Source organism: Peromyscus eremicus, chromosome 23 (genome assembly GCF_949786415.1).
Source record: "Peromyscus eremicus chromosome 23, PerEre_H2_v1, whole genome shotgun sequence".
In the NCBI taxonomy this organism is placed as follows: domain Eukaryota; kingdom Metazoa; phylum Chordata; class Mammalia; order Rodentia; family Cricetidae; genus Peromyscus; species Peromyscus eremicus.
In genome coordinates, this window is record NC_081438.1 from 678,626 (window position 1) to 701,790 (window position 23,165).

The 23,165-nt window shown below is 44.5% G+C and overlaps 1 protein-coding gene across 16 annotated transcripts in view; it reads right to left on the reverse strand.

Moving 5' to 3' along the window:
- The window catches only part of Ep400 (E1A binding protein p400), a 110,751-nt gene extending 90,538 nt beyond the window's left edge, over nucleotides 1-20,213 (reverse strand). For 8 of the 16 annotated variants that reach the window (XM_059249184.1, XM_059249189.1, XM_059249186.1 and 5 more), the window contains exons 1-3: nucleotides 19,660-19,841; nucleotides 1,659-3,031; nucleotides 18-128 (exon numbers count right to left, since the gene is read on the reverse strand). In XM_059249184.1, the coding sequence (XP_059105167.1) occupies nucleotides 18-128; nucleotides 1,659-2,996 (1,449 nt within the window). In that variant the 5' untranslated portion in view covers nucleotides 2,997-3,031; nucleotides 19,660-19,841. Of the gene's footprint in view, nucleotides 1-17; nucleotides 129-1,658; nucleotides 3,032-19,659; nucleotides 19,849-20,091 lie in introns of those variants that run through there. The other 8 variants (XM_059249191.1, XM_059249188.1, XM_059249190.1 and 5 more) reach the window with 4 other exon arrangements.
- Between the last annotated feature and the right edge of the window lie 2,952 nt (nucleotides 20,214-23,165).

The following is a 23,165-nucleotide window of genomic DNA, read 5'->3' on the forward strand; positions in this document are numbered from 1 at the left end:
GAACCATCAAAAAGTACCTGAAACAGTTGCTGCTGGGATGAAAAAGCAGCAGAAACATTTGGCGGAAGCTGGGTTGCTATAGCAACGGGAGTCCCAGTCTGCCCATCCTTGCCTGTCACAACCTTTACCTGAGAGAAATATTTTGAGAAAAAAAGGTAACATAATTTTTAAGACTGCTCAAAATTATTAGAATTTCATTGCTGACAGCTCACTAATTTAGGTGCTTAAAAACAGAATGGTTTTTTTGCATCGAATTCTATAAAGGGACACTGAGCTAACTGACAGGTTCATAGCATAACAATCTAACAGCTGCCAATCTTCAGAACTCCAGTCTAGATCACAGGCAACATTTTAGATTCTGCAACTTCCAACTGTAAAATGAGAATGGCAGACACTCGGGTATCAGTGTCCCACAGCTGGTTTCTTGAAAGATCTGCACAGCTATAATGTTCTGTAGCCACCACATGGGTCACACAGAAAAGTTGTCTTTAGTAGAAGCTGTGAGAGGTTATGTGCTTCTTCAAAAGTACAGATAAGGAGGCTCAGCTTACAAACAACATTGGTAACAGATACAAAGAGAACTCAGTTTCACTGTTCCATGGCACTAGTGGTGGTCCTCAAAAGCATTGATACTTTCTGAATAACAAAAATGGTCCAGCCTAGGTCTAGTGTTGAAGAAGACACAGACGGCCAAGCCACACAGATACATCCACAGATGCTAGTGAGGACTCTGGAGCAAAGGCAAACCTTTGCTCACCAAAAGCAGGTTTCATTGCCAAAGGGCCGACAGCAGTTTAAATTATTTTAGCTCTATCATAAAACAAAGTAAGCTCCACCAACATAATAAACACTACACAAGACAAAGGCACAAAAGACAGTGCATCACAGTACAGGTTGCTAAGACCCCAGTATACCTCAGAGAACTGCAGAACTGCTGTGCTATTAGGGGGATTTACTGTGCAGCATTCTAGGAACCCAAAAAACAACTGTCTACAAAAGCTTCTGTCTCAAGTATCACTCCATAGGTGTTTGCAAAGTGTGAGCTTAAAATACGATCTCACATCTAACACTACATCTAAAATCTAAAAGAAATAAGTAAATTTCTTATAATCGTTTGACACTATCTATACTTTAATTGTAAACATTCCCCACAAAACACACCTAGTGATTTAAATCCCTTGTTTAAAAACCGTTTTTTTTTACGGACAGACCTACATAAACATATAGTGAAACCAGGAAGCCAGGGGAGGAGAGCTAAGCTTCACTGAACTGAGAGAACCTTTCGTGTGGGCTGCCAAAGGACTGGCAATAAGTAGTGTCATGTTGGCCAAGGACCACATACACAGACAGGAGTGAGAAGCCTAGACAGCACTAGCTGAGCTCTCTGCCCAGAACGGGTTCTGGTGCTCAGTGACAACACCTGGCCCTGAGAAGGCATCAGTCACAAACACAGTCCTTCATCTTCCTCCCCAGACAGCTACACTGAACAGCTGTTCCTCTACATGAGGAAGAAGGAAAACACACACTTTACTCCTCTTTGGATCCTATGACACTCAAACCCTGTATTACCCCAAGCTCACACATTTTCAGTCTACTGTTGCACACCATCTATTTTGCTTTATAAAGCCTTTCTAGACTACTGAACTGCTATTTCTTACCTCATCATTGATAACTTCAGATTTTTCTTCCTCCTCCTCTTCTTCCTCCTCCTCCTCTTCAATATCCAAATCATTCTGCCTAAGATATGCTTGCAAAGGGGCATAGTGCTTCTTTTTAAAAGCCAAGAAATCCATCATGTTCCCCTGAAGATGTTGCAAGAAGAACAGTTCAATCAGGTACTCCTTGAAGACTTCCTTAAGTGCCTCCATCTCCTTGTAGTGGTAATCCAGGCACTGCTTCCTCATCTGGGCCATCTCCTGGGAGGCTGGAGGGATCTCCTCCAACTTCTTGGGAGCCTTCTTCATTCCTGAGCTTCCCATAGATGTGAGAGGCACACTGGAAAGGCCTGGAGGCATGGTGGTTCTGGACGGACTGGTGGGTGGTGGTGGGGATGTCATTCCAAATGCTGAAGGTCCCCCAACACCAGGGAGCAGCACACCTGGTGTCCTCTCAAACCCCAGAGATCTGTTCAGTGGCTGCCCCTGAAGCACCTGCTGCTGCTGCTGCTGTATCAACTGGCCCTGGATAATGCTGCTGATCTGGGGTGGCAGGCTGGCCGTGGTGATGTGGTTCGGGCTGGCCAGAGGTTGCAATCCAGTGCCACCTGCAGCTGCAGGACTCTGAGGCCCCAGATGGTGGATGGTACCTCCTGACTGTGCATGAGGTTGGGAGAGTCTCCGTTCTCGGACAGTGATGGGAGCTCCTGAATGCTGGAGTTGAACCTGGGCTCCCTGGGCCATCTGGGTCAGGCCAGGGGCCTCCTGAAATACAAAGTGACCACCACTTGAGGGGCTCAAGCTGATCTGCCTCACAAGCACACTGGCATCCACAAAGCCTCCAGTGGGGCTGCTGCTGCAGATGCCCAGCCCAGGGCCTGGAGCACCTGCACGAACATTCTGCAGGGCCTGCCCTGGCCCAGGGCTAGGCTGTGTGGGGCTTTGAGTCTGGACCTGCTGCGACAGGGGAGAAGTAACTTGAATGTACGATGGAGAGCCATGCTCAAAGCGCCTCTGCTGTGCACCAAACTGAAAACCTGGAGAGGTGGGGTTGGGCAGTGGCAGAGGGGCCAGTGTGATCTGCTGGTTTCCTCCCACAACAGGGCCAACATTCTGTAGTGTGATGTTCACATTCTGCCCGGCCACAGGACTTCTGCTCATTAGCTGCTGAATCTGGTACCCAGGGGACTGGGGTGCAGATGGGCTGGCTGATGGAGCAAAAGGCGCTGCAGGCGATGGGGGTAAGTTGGGATGGGCTGGCTGCTCCTCTTCACTCCCAGTGAAGGACCTAGACCTCTGGAGCTGATGCTGGACATTCTGAGGACCACTGCCATGGTGCATTATCACCTCCCTTTTCTATCCAATGTAATATTCCCCTAGAAAATCAAAATTAAAATCAAGACATTGGAAGGCAAATACAATCATTTGATTACCATTTAATACAATTACCACTTAGAAGCACTGAAACAGTACTTGAACATATGTTCCCACTGGTCTGATTCAAACGTGAGCTCTTCTTATTACTTTATATAAAAGAACAGATGAGTGCCACCCTAATGAAAAAAAAAAAAAAAAAAAAAGAACAGGTAGCCACTTACATGTTACCTATAACTCCCTTCCCCATCTCTTTTCCTCCACCCAAGATTCCAAAGGAAAGAAGACCAAGGGAAGAAGGGTGCCCTAGCCCCTGCTATCATATAGAAGTAGAAAGCCAAGAAGTGGTTAAGTCCAACAAGAAAGAACTATGAACTAAGAACTATGGCACTACACAGCACATTCAGCCCAAAGGGACAGTGGCTATTTTGTAAATGACTCTGTGACATCTGCCACAGTGCCAAAGAACCCTTCTCTGTATAAGTAGCTCTTGGGATTCACTAGTTTAGCCAGGCCTTATATACCAAACAGCTACATCTGCCTCCCAAGAACAGACCAGAGTAACACTGTTGACCCAAAGAAGCAAGCTGAGGGCAAAGAGTATGTTCCCATTAAGAGACCACCAGTCTCCAAGCACAAGTCAACACTGTCATCACCTTGGTGAGGAGAGCTCAACTGGTGATGACTATACATGGTTCCCAAGGTCAACTCTGTATGGCAACAAAAGGGTCCCCTACAGCATAACGAAAAGGAAGGCTAAGCTGAGATGACTACAGACAGTGAGGAAAGAGCAGAAGAGACTTGGGGAGGAAAGCAGGCTTCAGAAGGAAAGAGAAGACAGAGCAGGGAAGCACAATTCAGGTGTCAGACCTGCCCCTCAGTCTGCCATTCTCTACCATGGTGGACCACAAACACAGAATATCTTCTTCCTCAGAAGAAACAATGGTGCAAATCCATAGCACCTGACATTCAGCTCAGAGCTAAGTTACAAGAGGAAACACAGGACAGTGCCCCAAGTCACGGCGCTGAAGGTAAAGGCACACCTGCTACCAAGCCTCAGGATCTGAGCTCAATCCCCGGGTGGTGGAAGGAGAAAGCCAACTCCCCCAAGTTGTCCGCTTACCATTCATACACACACATCACAGCACAGGCATACACACACACAAGTATTTAATTAATTTAAGGGCATATTTTTGCCACCAAGATAAGCAGCAGCCTCATCTCAAGGCTATTACTGCTTATCTCTATCAGAAAATGAAAAAGAAATTAAGCCATGTGCTGTGGGATGTCTTTCTGTATGCATTGAATATGTTTTGCTCTAATTGGTTGATAAATAAAGCTGTTTGGCCAATGGTGAGGCAGAATAAGGTTAGTTGGTACATTCAAACTGAAGACGGAGATGAAGAAGGGTGGAGTCACAGCAGAAGCTGCAAGCCATGGCCAGGAGAAGCAAGATGTGAAAGAACGGGTAATGCCATGAAGCCACATGGCAAAATATAGATTAATAATAAAAATGGGTTGAATTAAGCTATAAGAGCTAGTTAATAATGAGCCTGAGCCATATATAGTTTGTAATTAATATAAGCCTCTGTGTGTTTACTTGGGACCGGGTAGCCGCGGGGCTGGGTGGGACACTGGAAAACTTTCAGCTACATCCATGAACCTGAAAAAGTTACAAAATTTGCATGACTTTCAAATAAAAAATGTATCATCAAGCCAGGAGTGGTGGCACACAGCAGCAACCAGGAGTGAACCAGGAATGCTGATGCAAGTTCAAGGACATACAGTAACTACACACCAAGATCCTATCTCAAAAAAGAAATGGGACCAGAAAAAAAAAAGAAAAAAGCCAGGCAGTCGTGGTGCATGCCTTTAATCCCAGCACTCGGGAGGCAGAGGCAGGAGAATATCTAAATTCAAAGCCAGTCTGGTCTACAGGGTGAGTTCTAGAACAGCCAGGGCTACACAGAGAAATCTTGTATTATGGGATATTTGTACACTGTGTGAAGGTGTATTGCTGTGATTGGTGTAATAAAAAGCTGAACGGCCAATAACTAGGCAGGAAGTATAGGCAGGATTTCCAGGGAAAGAAAGGAAGAAGAGGAGGAATTTAGGCACACAGGAGTCACCATACAGACATGGAAAGGAGACAGGAGGTACAAGATGGAGGAGAGAGGTCATGCCATGTGGCAGAACATAGATTAAAAAATATGGGTTAATTTGAGTTATAAGAGCTAGCTGAGACAATCCTAAACTGAGACAATCTTAAACTAAAGGCTGGGCTTTCATAATTAATGTAAGTCTCCATGTTGTTATTTGTGGGCTGGCGGTCCCACTGAAAAAGCATATTACAATCCTGTTTTGAAAAATAAAAAGAAAGAAAGAAAAGAAATGGGGCAAGGGGAAATGGATGAGAATATGAATCACTTATGAGTATACAGGGAGAGCTTTCAGTCACAACTATACTTTCAAAACAAGCTATGATTACTGCAACTGTTTAACTATGAAAAGTTCACCAAAGGGCTTAGTCCCCAGCTGGTAGCACAATTGGAGGTAGTGGAAACCTGAAGATGGGACCTAGATGGAGGGAGTAGGTCACTGAGAGTGTGGTTTGAGGGTATGTCTTTTCTTCTCCCAAGACAGAGTTTCCCTGTATGCCCTGGCTATTCTGGAACTCTGCCTCCCAAGTGCTGGAATTAAGAGATGCAAGGGTATGTTTTATCCTAAATCCTTTCCTGCCTCATTCATCTGCTCCTGATAGCCAATGAAGTGAGCAGCTTTGTTCCTCCACACCCTACCCTCCCTGCTGCTCTGTCTCAATCACCACCCAGAAACAATGGACTTATGAAACCATGGACTGAACCTGAAACACAAGCCAAAATCAATCTCTCTACTTTTAAGTTAATTTTTTCAGAGTAACAGAAAGCTAATCAGTAAAAGTTTATGATCTTTTGAACAAGTATTATGGGGTCACAAAAACAGAAAAGCATATATAAAGTATATAAGGATGATCTCCCTAGAAAAATCCCAAAAAGTCAGTCAAGTGATGGTGGCACACACCTTTAACCACAGCACTCTGAAGGCAGAGGCAGGCGGATTTCTGCTGTGGAATAATCCTTCTGTACACTGTGAATATGTATTACTTGCATTGGTTAATAAAGAACTGACTGGCCAGTAGCTAGGCATAAAGTATAAGCGGGACAACCAAACTAAGGATGCTGGGATGAAGAAGAGCAGTCAGTGGAGTCACCAGGAGACACAGAGGGAGCAAGACATGCTGAAGAACAGGTAAAGCCACAAGCCAATACATAAGTTAATAGAAATGGGTTAATTTAAGTTGTAAGAACTAGTTAGAAATAAGCCTCAGCCATCAGCTGAGCATTTACAATTAAGTCTCTGAGTGATTATTTGGGAATGGCTGCCAGCACAGGAAAACTCTTGACTACAGACCTCTAAGAGTTTGAGGACAGCCTGGTCTACAGAGCAAGTTCCAGAACAGCCAATGCTACAAAAAGAACCCTGTCTTGAAAAACAAACAAACAAACAAACAAACAGGGCTGGAGAGATGGCTCAGAGGTTAAAAGCACTGACTGCTCTTCCAAGGACCAGGGTTCAATTTCCAGCACCCACATGGCAGCTCACAACTGTCTAACTCCAGTACCAGGGGACCCAACACCCTTGGCAAAACACCAATGCACATAAAATAAAAAAGAAAGAAAAGAAAAATGAACAAAAAAGAACAAAACAAAAATCCCAGAATGTCAAGGTAACAAAACAAAGGAGCAGAAAGAAACCCCTTTCACATACAGAAATTCATAATCTGGATGGGGTGGCCAAGACCATGATCTCAGCTATCAGGAGGCTGGGGCAAAGGGGCTGTGAATGCAAGGCAGCTCCAAAGAGATAGTGCTCCAGCTTCAGAAACAAAGTCAAGTAGAACAAGTCACAAATCCAGGGGATAGAGACGGGGATAAAAAGTTACGATGACACACTGAGAGAATTCAACACAAACTCATTAAAAAGCATATATCAAATAATTAAGCATTTTTATTACACTCAGTTTTACACTAAATGTAAAAGACATAAAATAGAAAGAAATCCAGAAAAATGTATTAATCCCTGAAGGGAATTCAATTTTGTAATCCCTAAAGTGATAAAGTTGTAGCTGGAGCAATAGCAGGATTTGAGAGGAGTTCAGGCTAGGGAGATAGTTTAATAGGCAAACTGCTTACTGCACAAACAGGAGGACCTGAGTTTCAAGTCCCAGGACCCATGTAAAATCAGAACACAGTAGAGAATGTTTGAAAACCCCAGGCAGGAAAACCCCCAGAAGGTCACAGACCACCTAGCCTGGTATATATAGGTTTGAAGACACTCTATCTCAAACAAAGTGGAAGGCAAAAATCAACATTAGAGATTGTCCTCTGACCACCACATGAGCATCATACTTCAACACACATATATTCAAGAGATCGCACACATCATTCTCACACACACACACATTATCTATCTATCTATCTATCTATCTATCTATCTATCTATCTATCTATCTATCTATGGTGCGTGGATGCAAATTCTCAAAGCCTACCCCAAGTGATATATTTCCTCCAGCAGGACAGCATTTCCTAAATCTTTCCAAATGATACCACCAACTGAGAAGGACTGATTTCTCTGACTTCAATCTTACATGTTTGCTTTCTGTTACATGAACCAATTCATGATGAAGAAAAATTCTGTAAGTAATCCTTTATATGCCTCAACATCTGTGTTACAGAGATGAACGCTTACAAGAGAAAAACTTTCATGAGTAAAAAATTTTTTTAAGATTAGTTTTAATTATAATTATCTGATGCCAGTGTTTGTGTGGGTATGTGTGCTACAGAATACAAAAATATAAAGTAGGAATTCAGCTGACTATGGCAAAGCTATTAGCTGAAAGAGTCAAGGATTTTTCCAGAGAAAGCCAAGACTCAAGGAGTATTTGGTATTATTTGGTTTTTTAATATATCAGCTGTTTTCTGCTATGAATTTCAATGTGCACTATTATAGATTTCCCAATTGATTCTTTTTTCTAAGAACTTCTAAACAGTGTGGATTGATCATTCTTTGGGCATATACAATTAAGATATTTGGATGATAGTCACACAGAAAGGCTTCCTTCTTCTAGGCTTTTTGTTTCTCTTTTTTAGGATTAGAATCAAATATCTCCTCTAGCTATCATCCAAGGCCAGGGCCAGCTCTGAACAAAAGCATTTTATCTGACATACCTCTCAAACAGCCAAGGACAAACACAGACAAAATAAGCATTCCAGACCACCTGCTAGTCTCCTGAATTAAGGTAAATATCCATATGGAGACACCACCTAGGTCAGGTGGTTGTTAGGTACTTAGCTTTGTTTCTTGTACAAATTAAGCTCAGACCCTCCCTTCTTACACAGCCTTAGTGGTATCTCTAGACTTCCCTTTTGACATTTAACTTAGAGCAAAGGGGCTTTTTACATACCAGGTACATCAAGCTGTGACACAGCTGCCTAGATGCCCCTGCCCTGCCAGAAAATGGCGCAGCTGAGTTATACTGAGACAGATAGAGCCCTAAAGAAACATAGGCAGTTTTATCTTACTCATGATTTATACTAACATTGTAGACTCCTAACATTTTTTCATAGCCACTTCTAAGATATAGTTTGAGGACATAAATTCCCTTTTCAGTATCTCTCAACTGATTTCAGCCTTCAGTTGACCCCACCTCCTTTAAGAACTCTCCTTTGTGTTGTAAATGAAACTGCCAAATTTCAAAATTCAAGATATGGGTGAAGCTCAGCAAGCACAATGGCATACGCCAATAATATCAAAAAGCAAACAAACAATAAAAACCAACCAAACAAACAAAAAACAGCCAAGCATGTGTGGCCCACCTTCAATCCCAGTACTCAGAATATATACATATATATATATATATATATATATATATATATATATATATATATATACTAAATACCAGGAGTAGAGGTATACACTTTTAATCCCAGCACTCAAGAGGCAAAGGCTGGTGGATCTCTGTAAGTTATTCATGGCCAGCCTGGCCTACAGAGCAAGTTCCAAGCCATCCAGATATACATGATGAGATCCTGTCTCAAAAATAAATAAGATTGGGTGGTGGCGGCGCATGCCTTTAATCCCAAAACTCCGAGGCAGAGGCAGGCAAATCTCTGTGAGTTCTAGGCCAGCCTGGTCTACAGAGTGAGTTCCGGGACAGCCAAGGCTACACAGAGAAACTCTGTCTCAAAAAACAAACAAATATAAATAATTAATAAAAAAATGTTAAAAACTCAAAGGTAGAAGTTCGAAGATACAGCTGAGTAGTACGAGCACTTGTCTATGATGCACAAGGCCCTGGGAACAGTGAATCTCAGAAAGGATATCTGAGTACAACACTACAGAGGGCTACAGCACTACAGAATACTTGTGAAAGACAACAGAAACACTAAACAACAGAAAAGTAAACATCTGCTTAACAACTTACAGGAGAATGTCCAACCTCACCACTTACAAAGGCAATATAAACTAAAACAAGCCTGCAGCAAGCACTAAACCAAACAAGTGGCAGATGACTACACACAGTGCCACAGTGGGTCTGAAATAAGGTGGGAGGGCAGATCTCAGATGGTCCTCAACCCATAAAACGCCCCAGGGGAGTGAACTTAGAGGGCAGTATGAGTGTGGAAAGGGTTTGGAAGTAACTCTTACTTGACCTATCAATTTAAAATTGTTTGCTTAAAAATTTGACCCACAGGCTTGAAGATATAACTTAATGGTTAAGAGCAGTAGCTGTTCCTCCAGAGGACCAAGGTTTGATTCCCAGCATCCACATGGTGGCTCACAAACATCTGTAACTCCAGTTCCAGGAAATCTGGTGTCCTCTTCTGGCCTCCTCTGCACATGGCACATAGACATACATGCAGACAAAACATCCATACATATAAAATAAAAATAAATAAATCTTTTTAAAAAACTAGTTCACAAGATGATTTAGCAGGTAAACAAATATATCAGCTTGTCAATCTGAGTTCAATTCACAGGACCCACATAGCAGAAGAAGAGAACTAACTCACACAAGTCACTGTGACCCACACCCAAAACCCATACCCCCCCCCCCACACACACACATACAGGCAGAGAGAGCAAGTAAATTTTTTAATGTAATTTAAAAAATAATAGTTACCATCACATATGATACAACAAAGGTAAAACATGTAACCAAAAACAATGTTCAAGCTCTTGATGGAGAATGTGTAACTAAAATGGAAAAGTGTACCACAAAGAATGGACTCAGATCCCCAGAGCCCACATGAAAGTCAAGCAAGGGGTTGGAGAAATGGATCAGTGGTTGAGATCATTTGCTACTTTTGTAGAGGATCTGGATTCAGTTTCTAGCACTTAATATGGCAGCTTACAATAGCCTCTAATTTTAATTCCAAACAATCTGACACCTTCTTCTGTCCTTCTCAGGTCTGCACACACATAGTACAAAAATAAAATGCAAGCAAAACACCACACACATTAAAAAAAAAAAAAAAAAAAAAAAGGTCAGGTGTGGCAGCCTCCTGTAATCCTAGCACTTGAAAGGCATCAAAATAGGTAATCCCTGGAAGAAGATGGCTACCTACACTAGCAGGAATCTGGTGAGTTCCAGGTTCAGCAAGAAACCTTGCATCAATAAATATAGTGAAGAGTAACTGAGGAAGACATCAAGCATCAACTTCAAGTTGCCACACGAACCCACACACTATCCAACAGCAAGCTAGACCAGTCTTGGTTACATAGCAAGTTCTAGGCCAGCCTGGACTATATAATGAGATGTCTCCAAAAAAAATTATATACCTTTAACAGGTGTATCAGTAACATGTTGAGCATGGTGGTATACCCATAGTCCCAGCACTTGGACCACACTGAACTGCAAAGTGAGATCCTGTCTCAAAAAAACTAATATATACACATACCAGTAACTATCATAAAAACAATACATCACTGGGTGGTGGCGCATGCCTTTAATCTCTGCACTCAGGAGGCAGAGACAGGTGGATCTCTGTGAGTTTGAGGCCAGCCTGATCTTCAAAGTGAGTTCCAGGAAAGCTAGGGCTGTTACACAGAGAAACTCTGTCTCAAAAAACAAAAACAAAAAAAAAAAAAAAAGAAAAGAAAAAAAGAAGGAAAGAAAGGGAGGGAGGGAGGGAGGGAGGGAGGGAGGGAGGGAGAAAAAAGAAAGCAATCAAAAGGTTAATATTGGGCCTGGAGAGATGGATCAGAGGTTAAGAGCACTGGCTGCTCTTCCAGAGGTCCTGAGTACAATTCCCAGCAACCACATGGGTGACTCACAACCATCTGTAATGAGATCTGGTGCCCTCTTCTGGCCTGCAGGCACACATGCAGACAGAACACTGTATACATAATAAATAAATAAAATTTAAAAAAGGTTAACACTAACCTTTACCTAATGAACAAACCATGGTAGAGCCACACAAAGAAACACAACTCCACAAGAGGAAGGAGCCAGATACTGCCAACAGCACAGGAAAATCCTGGGTATAAGATGCCGAGCCACCAGCCCAACAAAGAGCACACTAGAAAAAGGTTAAGACCAAAAGGGACACAGATTAGGTCAGAACTTGAAGTGGCTGAAAGTGGGGAAGGCATGACCACAAAGAAGCCCAAGGAAGCCTGGGAAAACAGAGTTATTTGTAGAACTTGATTTGTTAACACGGAACAAAAAATATCACCCCAAAATTACAGCACTATAAACTTTTTACTAGATGTAAATTATTATGCTTCCATAAATGATTCTGACCTCAGTAAGCTTATTTATATTCAAGTTATAGAAATAAATACTACCAACTATAAGGTAAAAAAGCCACTTATCTAAAAGTGCTTCCCAAGGGGCTGGAGAGTAGTTGGCTACTTAGTTAAGAGCACTAGCTACTCTTCCAGAGGGCACAGGTTCCATTCCCAGCACCTACATGGCAGCTCACAGTGGTCTCACTCCAGTCCAAAAGTATCGACACCCTCTTCTGGCTTCCTGAGGTATTGTATACATGTAGTGCAAAGATATAATACATGCAGGCGAAACATCCATACACACAAAACATTTTTAAATGAAAAATAAAGTGCTTCCCAAAATAAAGTGCAGATACCCCAACAGACAGCAGGGGACCATCAAAGGCAAAACTGCCTGTTTCTTTTTCTTTCTCTCTCTCTTTTTGTTTTGTTTTTGGAGATACAGTTTCTCTGTCCTGGCTGTCCTGGAACTCACTCCATAGACCAGGCGGGCCTTGAACCCAGAGATCCACCGGCCTCCCTGGCCCCCATCTCCCAAGAGCTGGAATTCAAGGAGTAAGTCACCAAGTAAGTCACCATCACCCAGCTATGTATTTCTAACTTTGACTCTGTTTTTTTTTTTTTTTTTTTTTTTTTTTTAAATGAGAGACAGTCTAACCATGTAGCCCAGGCTGACCTAGAACTTACTATGTATCTCAGGCAGGCCTCAAACTCACAATCCTCTTGTCTCAGCCTTCTGAGTGTTGTCATCAGATGACACCTTTGGCTGGCTTTTTGTCCCTGTTTGTTGGGAGTGGGGAGGAAGGAAAGAGGGACAGGAGAACAGTTTTCCTATACAGCCCAAGCTGGCCTTGAACTTACAAGTGATCTGCTGTGGAACAATCTTTGTACACTGTAAATATGTATTTCTCTCTCTCTCTCTCTCTCTCTCTCTCTCTCTCTCTCTCTCTCTCTCTCTCTCTCGACAGGGTTTCTCCAGGTAGTTTGGTCCCTGTCCTAGATCTCGCTCTGTAGACCAGGCTGGCCTCGAACTCGATCCCGAGTGCTGGGATCAAAGGTGTGCACCACCACTACCTGGCTGTATATTACTCTCATTGGTTAATAAAAAAGCTGACTGGCCTATAGCTGGGCAGGAGAGATTGGGCAGGAAAGCTAGACTAGGAGAATTCTGGGAAGAAGGATGGAGTCAGAGAAGTAGTGAGATGAGGCAGAGAAGCAAGATGGACATGCCATACTGAGAAAAGGTACCAAGCCCCATGGCAAAGCACAGATAAAAAATATGGGTTAATTTTAAAATGTAAGAGTTAGATAGTAACAAGCCTGAGCTATCAGCTGAACTTTTTTTTATTTTTTATTTATTTAATTTCTTTTTGGTTTTTCAAGACAGGGTTTCTTTGTGTAGCTTTGGAGCCTGTCCTGGAACTCACTCTGTAGCTGGCCTCGAACTCACAGATATCCGCCTGCCTCTGCCTCCCGAGTGCTGTGATTAAAGGCGTGCACCACCACCACCCGGCTATAATTAAGTATCAATGTCAGTTATTTGGGAACTGGCAGGTGGGAAAGAAAAGTCTGCCTACGATGACCCTCCTAGCTCAGCTTCCTAAATGCTAGATTACAGACACATCAGTTTTTAACTCAGCTTTTTAAAACTGACATATCCTTTATGCATGTTCATAGAGTACAGTGGGATGGTGAGATAAATGCACAGGATGTGCAGTGCTGACATCAGGGTCATCATATCACCTCTGTGCTGGGAATCCTTTGAAATGTATGACAGACTGTTGCAGACCAATCACCCCAGGGTGCTGTAGACCAAGAGCACGAGTTCCTCCCACCTGCCTGTACCTTGGTATTCATCACCCAACTACTCCACTCTCAACTGTTGGCATCTACTTTATTCCATGCACGAATAAGATCATGTGGTACTTAGCTTTCTATGTACGGTCTAAATGTGAACTGTCCCCCACAGGCTCAAGTTGGAACACTTAAGTCTCCAGCTAGAAGTGCTTTTGTTGGAGGTTTTAAGAACCATCAGGCCGGGCGGTGGTGGCACACGCCTTTAATCCCAGCACTCGGGAGGCAGAGCCAGACGGATCTCTGTGAGTTCGAGGCCAGCTTGGGCTACCAAGTGAGTTCCAGGAAAGGCGCAAAGCTACACAGAGAAACCCTGTCTCGAAAAACCAAAAAAAAAAAAAAAAAAAGAACCATCAGAAGTGTGGCCTAGCTAGCAGAAGTAAGTTGCTGTGATGGACCTTGAAGTTCACATTTCCATTTCTGGTTCCAGCCCAAGCTCCCTATTTCCTGGTCCACCAAAATGTAAGCAAGCCACATTGCAACCTCTCATGACCACCTAAACTGTCAGCCAAAATAAATCTATCTTAACCTTGAGATGCTTGTCAAGTATTACAACAATAAGAAAAGTAACTAATACAGAAAACTGACACCAAGAAGTCCTTGTAGTTATTATCTGACCAAGTGATACATACGTCTTTGGAACTGGGTAGAGGAAAGTGGAAAAGTCTGGAGAGATGAGCTGAAGAAGCCCTACACTGTTATGTTTGCAGCTCTTAATGGGACAAACCTGTGAGAGTGTGAAAGAACAAAATGCCAACAGAAATGTAGACAGTGAAGACTACATTCAAGAAGTTTTAGATGAGAACAAAGTCTATTAGAATTGAAATAGAGGACATTCCTGATACATTCTGGCAAAGAATCTAAGTTCTGCCTGTGTCTTGTAATTTTTGAGGCTGACTTCAAAGGTAAAGGAGTAATTAATTTGGCAGAGAAAAATTCAAAACATTCAGAGTATAGCAGTGCTACTGCTGGCTGCCATTAGCTAGGTTTACAGTAAGAATTCAGAGCAAATATGCATTTTGGTGAGGAAAGAAGCATGGGCACATTCAAAGTTACAGACAAGACAGCAAAGCTGCTCTAACTGTTAAAAAGATTAGTGCCAATAAGAGAAAGGTCACACTGAAACCAGAGGAAAGGTGTCCTGAAGGAAAAAACTATCAATCTGGGCTGGAGAGGTGGCTCCACGGTTAAGAGTGTATACTGCCGTTACGGAGAACCAAGTTGGATTCCCAGCACACACAACTGCAGTAACTCCAGTAACTCCAGTTCCATGGTAAATGTGATGCATCTGACCTCCACAGGCACCTGTGTACACACACAACTTTAAAATAATAAAAATAAACCCTAAAATAAATAAACGCTCCATGGTATAAAAATACAAACTCATTTAAAAACTTTTCATTTAAACTGAGAGTATTAAATACAGGAATGGTGGCACATACCTCTAATCTCAGCACTTAGGGCAAAGCACCACAAGTTGGAGGCTAGCCTGGTCCATACAGTGAGTTCCAGGTCAGCTAGAATCAAACAGCAAGACTCTATTTCTAAATAAACAGAATCTCTGAAGAACCTAATCAAAGCCCATCACCACAGGCACATAGTGGCTACTGCAGCTGTAGAAAAGGCCAACCTATACCTCAAGCAGGTAGCACAAATTGGCATCACCTGTGCACTGCTGGTTTTGCAGGCATGCAGAAGTAAGGTAAGAGTTAAAGGTCAAACAGGCGGTGGTGGTGAAAAAAATGCCTTTAATCCTAGCATTTGGGAGGCAGAAGCAGGTGGATCTCTGGCTTCGAGGCCAGCCTGGTCTACAGAGCAAGTTCTAGGACACAGAGAAAACCTGTCTTGAACAACCGGGGGTTCGGAGATGGGGGGGGCGGTTTAAGGGTCACAGAGGTTTAATCCAAGGTTCCAGGGAAAAGCAGACAAGAAAAAGCAATGTGCAGCCCACAGTGTCAGATCTGAGTTAAGAATCTATGGTCTGCTCATGAGACTGTGAAGGTGAAGCCTAAGTTGCAAAAGCAATTCCAGAACGTTAGAGATGCCCAGAATGTGGACCATTTTCCAAGGAAAGCTGCAGCCACCAAATGGAGCTGGCCCAAGAAAGAGTCCGTATGTGCTGTAAGGCTGACCAAGCCTTTTGAAGCCCACATGATACCACAAGCCCCAGATGCTGGATATGAAGCTACAGGTTTGGTATTTGCTCTGCTGGGCTTCAGTCTTGCCTTAGTCTAATCTCTCTTTTGCTATCTTCCCATCCCTCCACTTTAGAATAGCAATGTTCACTCAGTGTATATTGGAAGTACTTAACGTTTTTTATTTTTTGTTTTTAACAAGGGTTCACAGCTATGAGTTTGCCTTACTTAAGTCTCAAAACACTCTTTTTAAACAGTACTGGGATGGTTAAGACCATGGGGACTTGTACAGTCAGAGTGAATACATCCTGCATTATGAAATGTCCCAAGTCCAATGGCAGAATGTTACTGTTTGAATATTAAAATATCATCTACACTCATATGTTTGATGAACATTTGGTCTCCAACTGGTGGCACTGTTTTAGGAGGTTTTAGAATCTTCAGGAAGTATGACCTAGCTAGCAGAAGTAGATTGCTAGAGTGGCCCTTGAAGGTGATCTCTCTCTCCACTTCTAATTACAGACCAAGCTTTCTGCTACCTGATCCATGAGATGTGAACAATGCACACCATGTGTTACAACCACCACAGACCAAGCCCTTCCAGTCACCATGACTGTATCTTCTCAACTGTTAAGATAAAATTCTCTTCTCAGGTTACTTCTGTCTGATATTTCCTCACAGCAACCACAAAAGACTTATTTCACTTTACATAATGTCTCTAACTCCATAGAATCTGTGGTAAATGATGTGACTTCATTCTCTTTAGAACTGAGTCCCCCATTGTATGTGTCTATACATCACATTCTTTCCCACTCATTCCCAGAATCCTCCAGAGAGAGAGAGAGAGAGAGAGAGAGAGAGAGAGAGAGAGAGAGAGAGAGAGAGAGAGAGAGAGAGAACACATCATATTCTTTCCTACTCATTCCCAGACAGGCACCTAGGCTGACTCCCTATCTTAGCTGTTATGAACAGTGCTGGAAGAAACACAGCTGTGCAGGTGTCTCTTCTGTATGCTGACTGCAAATTCCTTTGGATATATACCCAGGAGTGGGACTGCTGGGTCACGAGTAGTCCCATTTTTTTTTTTAGTTTTTGAGGTTCTCCCATTTTGGGTCCATTTTGGCAGTATCAACTTACATTCCCCCCAACTACATACCACAGTTCCCTTTTCCACAACCTCACCAACATGTCATTGTCTTTTTGTTAACTGCCACTTTAACTAGGATGAGACCACATCTAACCAAAATTTAAATGTACATGTCCTCAATGATCCATTTATTTATTTTCTTTGAGACATGGTCTCACTATGTGGACATTGGCCCACACCGAGCAGGTTTTGGGGGTTAGCAGGGTATGACCAGTACTGGTTTGGTCTCTCTCTTATATGAAGAAAACTCAGTAAGAGCCGGGACCCAGAAGCAGTGCAGTGGCAGCTAGACTAAAAGGCCTTGTATCACCCAGTCACTGAGGTCCAGCTACACAAGACGACTACAGACGACTCCCACCCCAACAAAGGACCCTCACATTTTAAAACTCTCTCACCTATGTAGTCTGCCTTCACTCCCTGAGAAAATTGCTCAAGAACCCTTTCCAATCCCAAATAAGTCATTTGACAGACACCAAACACATTACCTCTACCTAAGGGTGTTAAAAACAACACTCAATGTTTAAGCATAAGGGTTAGGGATATAACTCAATGGTTAAGTGCTTGCTTAGCATGACGAGGACCCTGAATCTGATCCCCGGTACCATACACGTTCAGAACGATTAGACATATTTAAAATGATGCTTTCAGCCAAGTATGGTGGCACATGCCTGTAATGAATGGAAGTACTCAGAAGACAGAGGCAGGAGGATCACAAGTTCATAAAGTGTTCAAGGCCAGTCATGGTTAATTGACCAAAAAATAAATAAAAATAAAAAAGACAAAGCTTTCACTTGTTTGCTTTTTAAACAATCTCAAGAAACTCATGGACAGGGGCTGGGAAGATGGTTCAGCAGTTAAGAGCACTGGATGTTCTTCCAGAGGACCTAGGTTCAATTCCCATCACCCACATGCTAATTTACAATCCTCTGTAACTCCAGTTCCAGGGTACCTGATTCCCTCTTCTGGCATCTGAGGGCACCAGGCAATCAAGTGGTACAGAGATATACATGTAGGCAAAACACCTATACACATAAAATAAACAAGGGTTGAAGAGATGGTTCAGGGATCAAGAGTACATGCTCCTCTTCCAGAAGACCAGAGTTTGAATTCCAGCACCCATGTTGGGTAGCTCACAACCACCAGAAGATCAGACACCCTCTTGTCTCTGCAGGTACTCACACATGGCAGACATACACAGGAACACACACAAATAAATAAAAAAAAATGTCATGACAACCAGAACAAAGACTTCAAAAACAGTGGAGCCTAATCAGTGGAGAAGAGATGACCAAAAGTCCAAGTAAAGCTGCTACAGAGAAAAAGAGGGAAATGGGGACTGGGAACACACAAAAATTCTCTCCCACCCTGGAATACAAGGTAGCTGAGAAATGAAAGGGTCAACTTGAAGGGAGCACTGAGCCAAGGAAAGGTTACTATGTTGGTGTGAATAAGGTGGCCAGAAAACTGAAGAACGTTATGCTGTGAGTGGGCCACAAACAGCAACCCAACACAGAGGTCACAACACCAGCAAATGCCTCACAGGCACAACAGTACAAGCAATATTATGAGGCAGCTATTGTATAGTTGAGTGATCATGGTACCTCCACAGTTTAAGACACAGTTTCATTACATAATCCCAACCATTATTAAAGTTAGAAGACCAGAACAAGGGACAATAAAGGCACTTTTGGTATTAGACTGTCTGAATTTTAAAACATTGGGGGGGGGGTTAACACCTTTAATCCTTTAGTAGTCAGGTGGCAGAGGTAGGTGGATCTCCGAGTGTTCGAGGCCCACCTGTTCCTGGCAGCCAGAACTACTCAGTGAGACCATGTCTTTAAAGAAAATTAAGGGGGCAGGGGCTGACTGGACACTGCGGCAGGCACCAGCACTCCCAGCTACTCAAGAGACTGAGATAGGACCCGGGTGGTGGCACTTCTTTAACCCGAGCACTCGGGAGGCAGAGGCAGGCAGATCTCTGTGAGTTCGAGGCCAGCCTGGTATACAGAGCGAGTTCCAGGACAGGCTCCAAAGCTACAGAGAAACTGTCTCAAAAAACAAAAAAAGAAAAAGAAAAAGAAAGAGACTGAGGTAGGAAGATAACCTGAGCCCAGGGCCAGCGGCAAGCCTGGGGCACAAAGGTTCACCTTAAAAACGAGTAAATAAAACAGCCAAGTATGATGGTTCACACCTGTAACCCCAATACCGCAGCTGAGGCAGCTGGATTGCTAAAACTTACAGGCCAGCTAGGGCTACTTAGTGAGTTCCATCCAGACTGACTCGGATTTCCATGAGACTTTATCTCAGAAAAATCTAAATAAATAAACAGAAATTTTTAAAGTTAACATGTAGTTTGCCTTTCCTGGGTATTCATGGTGTACAAATACCACACACACACAAAAGGTACAAGAACCACGGATCTTTGTGAGCTCGAGGCCAGCCTGATCTAAACAGCAAGTTAAAAGGCCCGCCGGGGCTACACGGTGATACTCTGCCCTAAAAAAAAAACCAAAAAAAAAAACCCAAAAAACCGAAACAAAACAAGAACCGTTTTGTCACACGTAAAATCCAGAACACACAGATCGCAAACATCCTGCCAGGGATGAGCGCAACTCCCAATTCAAAGTCGCGGTGCTCCCAGGTACTCGACCTGGGGACAGACCTGCGGAGACAGCGGCTCGGAGGCTGATGGTGCACCTCGGGGCCCCGGCCCGGGAGGCTCCCCGGCCCCCGGCGTCCTTCCCGCTCTACCTCAGCTCCCACCAGCTCTACGCGGCGAAGGAAGCCGCGCACCGCCGACCAACGGTGCCGCGGGCGTTAGGAGCCCCGCCTTCCCGATCGCTCCGAACCGGCCGCGCGCCTGCCGAGAAGCGGCGCGCGGGGGTGCAGACCAGGGAAGGGCCTTCCCGAGGCCGGGCCACGCGCCAAGCCCGGCCACCGGTCCCCCTCCGCGCCGCCCAGCCCCTGGGCCCCGCCCGCCTACGACAAAGCGCCGCCGCGGCCTGGGCCTGACGCGACGCGGGCCGCAGCACCGCTGAAGGCGACCGCCCGGCACGCCACCGCCAACAGGCTGCCTACCAGCCCGGCCTCTCACCCCGCTGTCGCCGTTCCGTTCACCCTACACCTCGAGCCGCGCTCCGCCGCGTCCGGACAGCCGGGAGGCTAGAGCGCGCCGCCGCCGCTCGGCGCATCCGGGTCCACGGGCGCAGGAAGCAGCAGCGCCGGGGCTACGGCAAGCGGCGAGGGACTAACGGTACCTGTCCTGCAACGCCGGTCACATCCGCGCGAGGTCGCCTGAAGTTGAAAATGCTCCTGATGGCCGAGGCAAGGGGCGGGGCTATATGCAGGCGGAGCGTTGGGTGGGTCCGGGGCGGGATCCGGAGAGCTGAGGACTACCTCAGAGTCGCCTCTGAAAGGTCTCATCTACGGGAGTTGGGATGGGGCGTGGCCTCGTCAATACGAGGCGGAGCCTCAAGGTTCGGGAAAGTTCGGGCGGGCTCAGGGCGTGGCCTCGTCAATACGAGGCGGAGCCTCAAGGTTCGGGAAAGTTCGGGCGGGCTCAGGGCGTGGCCTCACCAATACGAGGCGGAGCCTCAAGGCTCGGGGACGTTCGTGCAAACTCGGGGCGTGGCCTCGTCAGTACGAGGTAGAGCCCCTCAAGTTAGGAGTGGTGGGGACTCGGTCTGTGAGCCCAAGACTGGTTTGGAAAAGTTCGGCGTCCTCTGGGTCTTCCTGGGGACTAGGGGACTAGCCCTAAGGCCTAAAACCCGAGTATTGCTGTGGTTCATAGAAACGAGGCTGAGATGAGGTGAGCAGAAGTGTGGAAATACATCCAGCATCATTAGGCATCAGAGAAAAACAAGTGAAAACCGCGACCAAGCAAGGTAGGATTGCTGTGCAAGTTTGGGGCCAACCTGGACGAAGGAATGAGACTTTAAAACACTTTTTAAAAAAGAAATTAGTCAAGCATGGTGGCACAAACCGGTAATCCAGTGGTTCTCAACTTGTGGATCTTAACCCCCTTGGGGTGGCATATAAGATATTTTGTATATCAGATATTTACATTATGATTCATAACAGTAGCAACATTACAGTTATGAAGTAGCAACAAAATAATCTTATGGTTGGGGGCCACCACAGCATGAGGAACTGTATAAAAGGGTGGAAGTTAGGAAAGTTGAGAGCCACTCAATACCAGCCCTCGAGAGCCTGAAGCAGGAAGATGTGGGATTCAGAGCTAGCCTCATCCACACAGCATGTTCGAGGCTGTCCTGGAATACATGATGAGACCCTATCTCACAAAAACAGGAGGAAGAAGGGTCCAGACGGAGTGTTAGAAGATAAAGGAAAAGGAAGGTGAATGGATCAAAATATACATGCATGAAAATGCCAAATAATAAATTATCTTTTTAAAAACCCAACAAGGATTTGGGGCAGCTGGAAAGATGGCTTAGCGGTTAAGAGAATTTGGGGCTCTTTGGACAACCTGAATTCAGTTCCCAGAACCCACATCAGGTGGTCCACAGCAATTTGTAAATAAGTTGCAGATCTGACATCCTCTTCTGGCTTGCATAGGCATTCACATACACATGGCATACACACACACACACACAAATAAATAATAGAATAATTTCAAAAAAACAAAAAACTAATAAGGAGACTGAGCACTATTGCTCTTGTGGAAGGCCTAGCACCCACATCAGGGAGCATACATGTACACACACACACACACACACACACACACACACACACAGAAACACACACACTTTTTTTTTTTTTTTTTTTTTTTTTGTTTTCCCAGACAAGGTTTCAGCCTGGCCGTTCTGGAATTCGCTCCATAGACCAGGATGGCCTCAAACTCACAGAGATCTGCCTGCCTCTGACTACCGAGTGCTGGGATTAAAGATTTTATTTTTTAATTAGGTGTGTGCATGTGTGTCTTATGTGTGGGTATGTGTACATGAATGCATTGCCCTCAGAGACCAGAAGGTGGGGGGCTGAGTCATCTGGAGCTAGAGTTATAGGCAGATATAAGCTGCTCAACAGGGGTGCTGGAAATTGAACATAAGTTCTCTGCAAGAATGGCAGGAGCTTGTAACTGCTGAGCCATGTCACCAACCCCTAAAATAAATTTAAAAAAAAATTTTTTTTTTAGCTGGGCAGTGGTGGCACGCCTTTGATCCTTGGCAGAGCCAGGCAGATCTCTCTGTGAGTTCGAGGCCAGCCTGGTCTACAGAGCAAGATCCAGGACAGACACCAAAACTACACAGAGAAACCATCTTAGAAAAAAAAAAAATTTTTTTTTAGATTTCTCTATTTTACTTCTTGTGTATAAATGCTTTGCCTGCTTGCCTGCCTGAAGCCTGCTGGATCCTCTGGAACTGGAGTTACAGATAGTTGTGAGCCACCATATGAGTACTGGAAATCAAACCCAGGTAAGAAAAGTGCTCCTAACTGTTAAGACATCTCATCTCACCAGGCATAACCGCTTGCTTGCCATTCCAAACGAACAAAAAACTCAGGTTGTAGGATGAAGACATGTGTGCTGGAAATGTGAGAATGCCTCACCCAGAAAAGGCAAGAGATGTTCTGGGAGGATTACACTGGGCTGAAGTGTAATCCAAGTCTAATACCGAGGCAATGGGTGTGCAGTGAGGAGGGATAAGCTCCAAACCCAAGCTCTGTGCAGGCAGGTGGAGGTTAGGCTTCCAAATCTGTGTGGGAGTCCTGAGGCCAGAAAATGGAAGGTTCGAAGTTTCATTTCACAGCTCCACTGCTCAGGTGGGAGCCACCACCTGCTGAGGGACATGAACAGCCATGCAGCTGAAGAAAGGAGACCCAAAAGGAGGAACACCAGGGCGTGGAAGTGGGGGCTGCTGAAGGGGATCTCTTCATAGCCCAAGAATAAGTAGCATGAAATGACAGCCAAGAGCTCACGTTACCAATGTAGCCACTGCAGAGAAAACTGGACTGGACTCAAAGAGGCCAGGATAGAAAGAAAGAGGGTACAGCTGGCAGTTGGGAGCATACTGCTGTTGGCAGGACATACCACTGCACTCACCCTGTCAACCACACCCCCATGCTGACCCTCTGTGCCCTTCAGCTATCCCTAACACAGCAGTGTCCCACTCATCTCACAACCGAAAAAGGAAAAGAGGAAAAGAATAA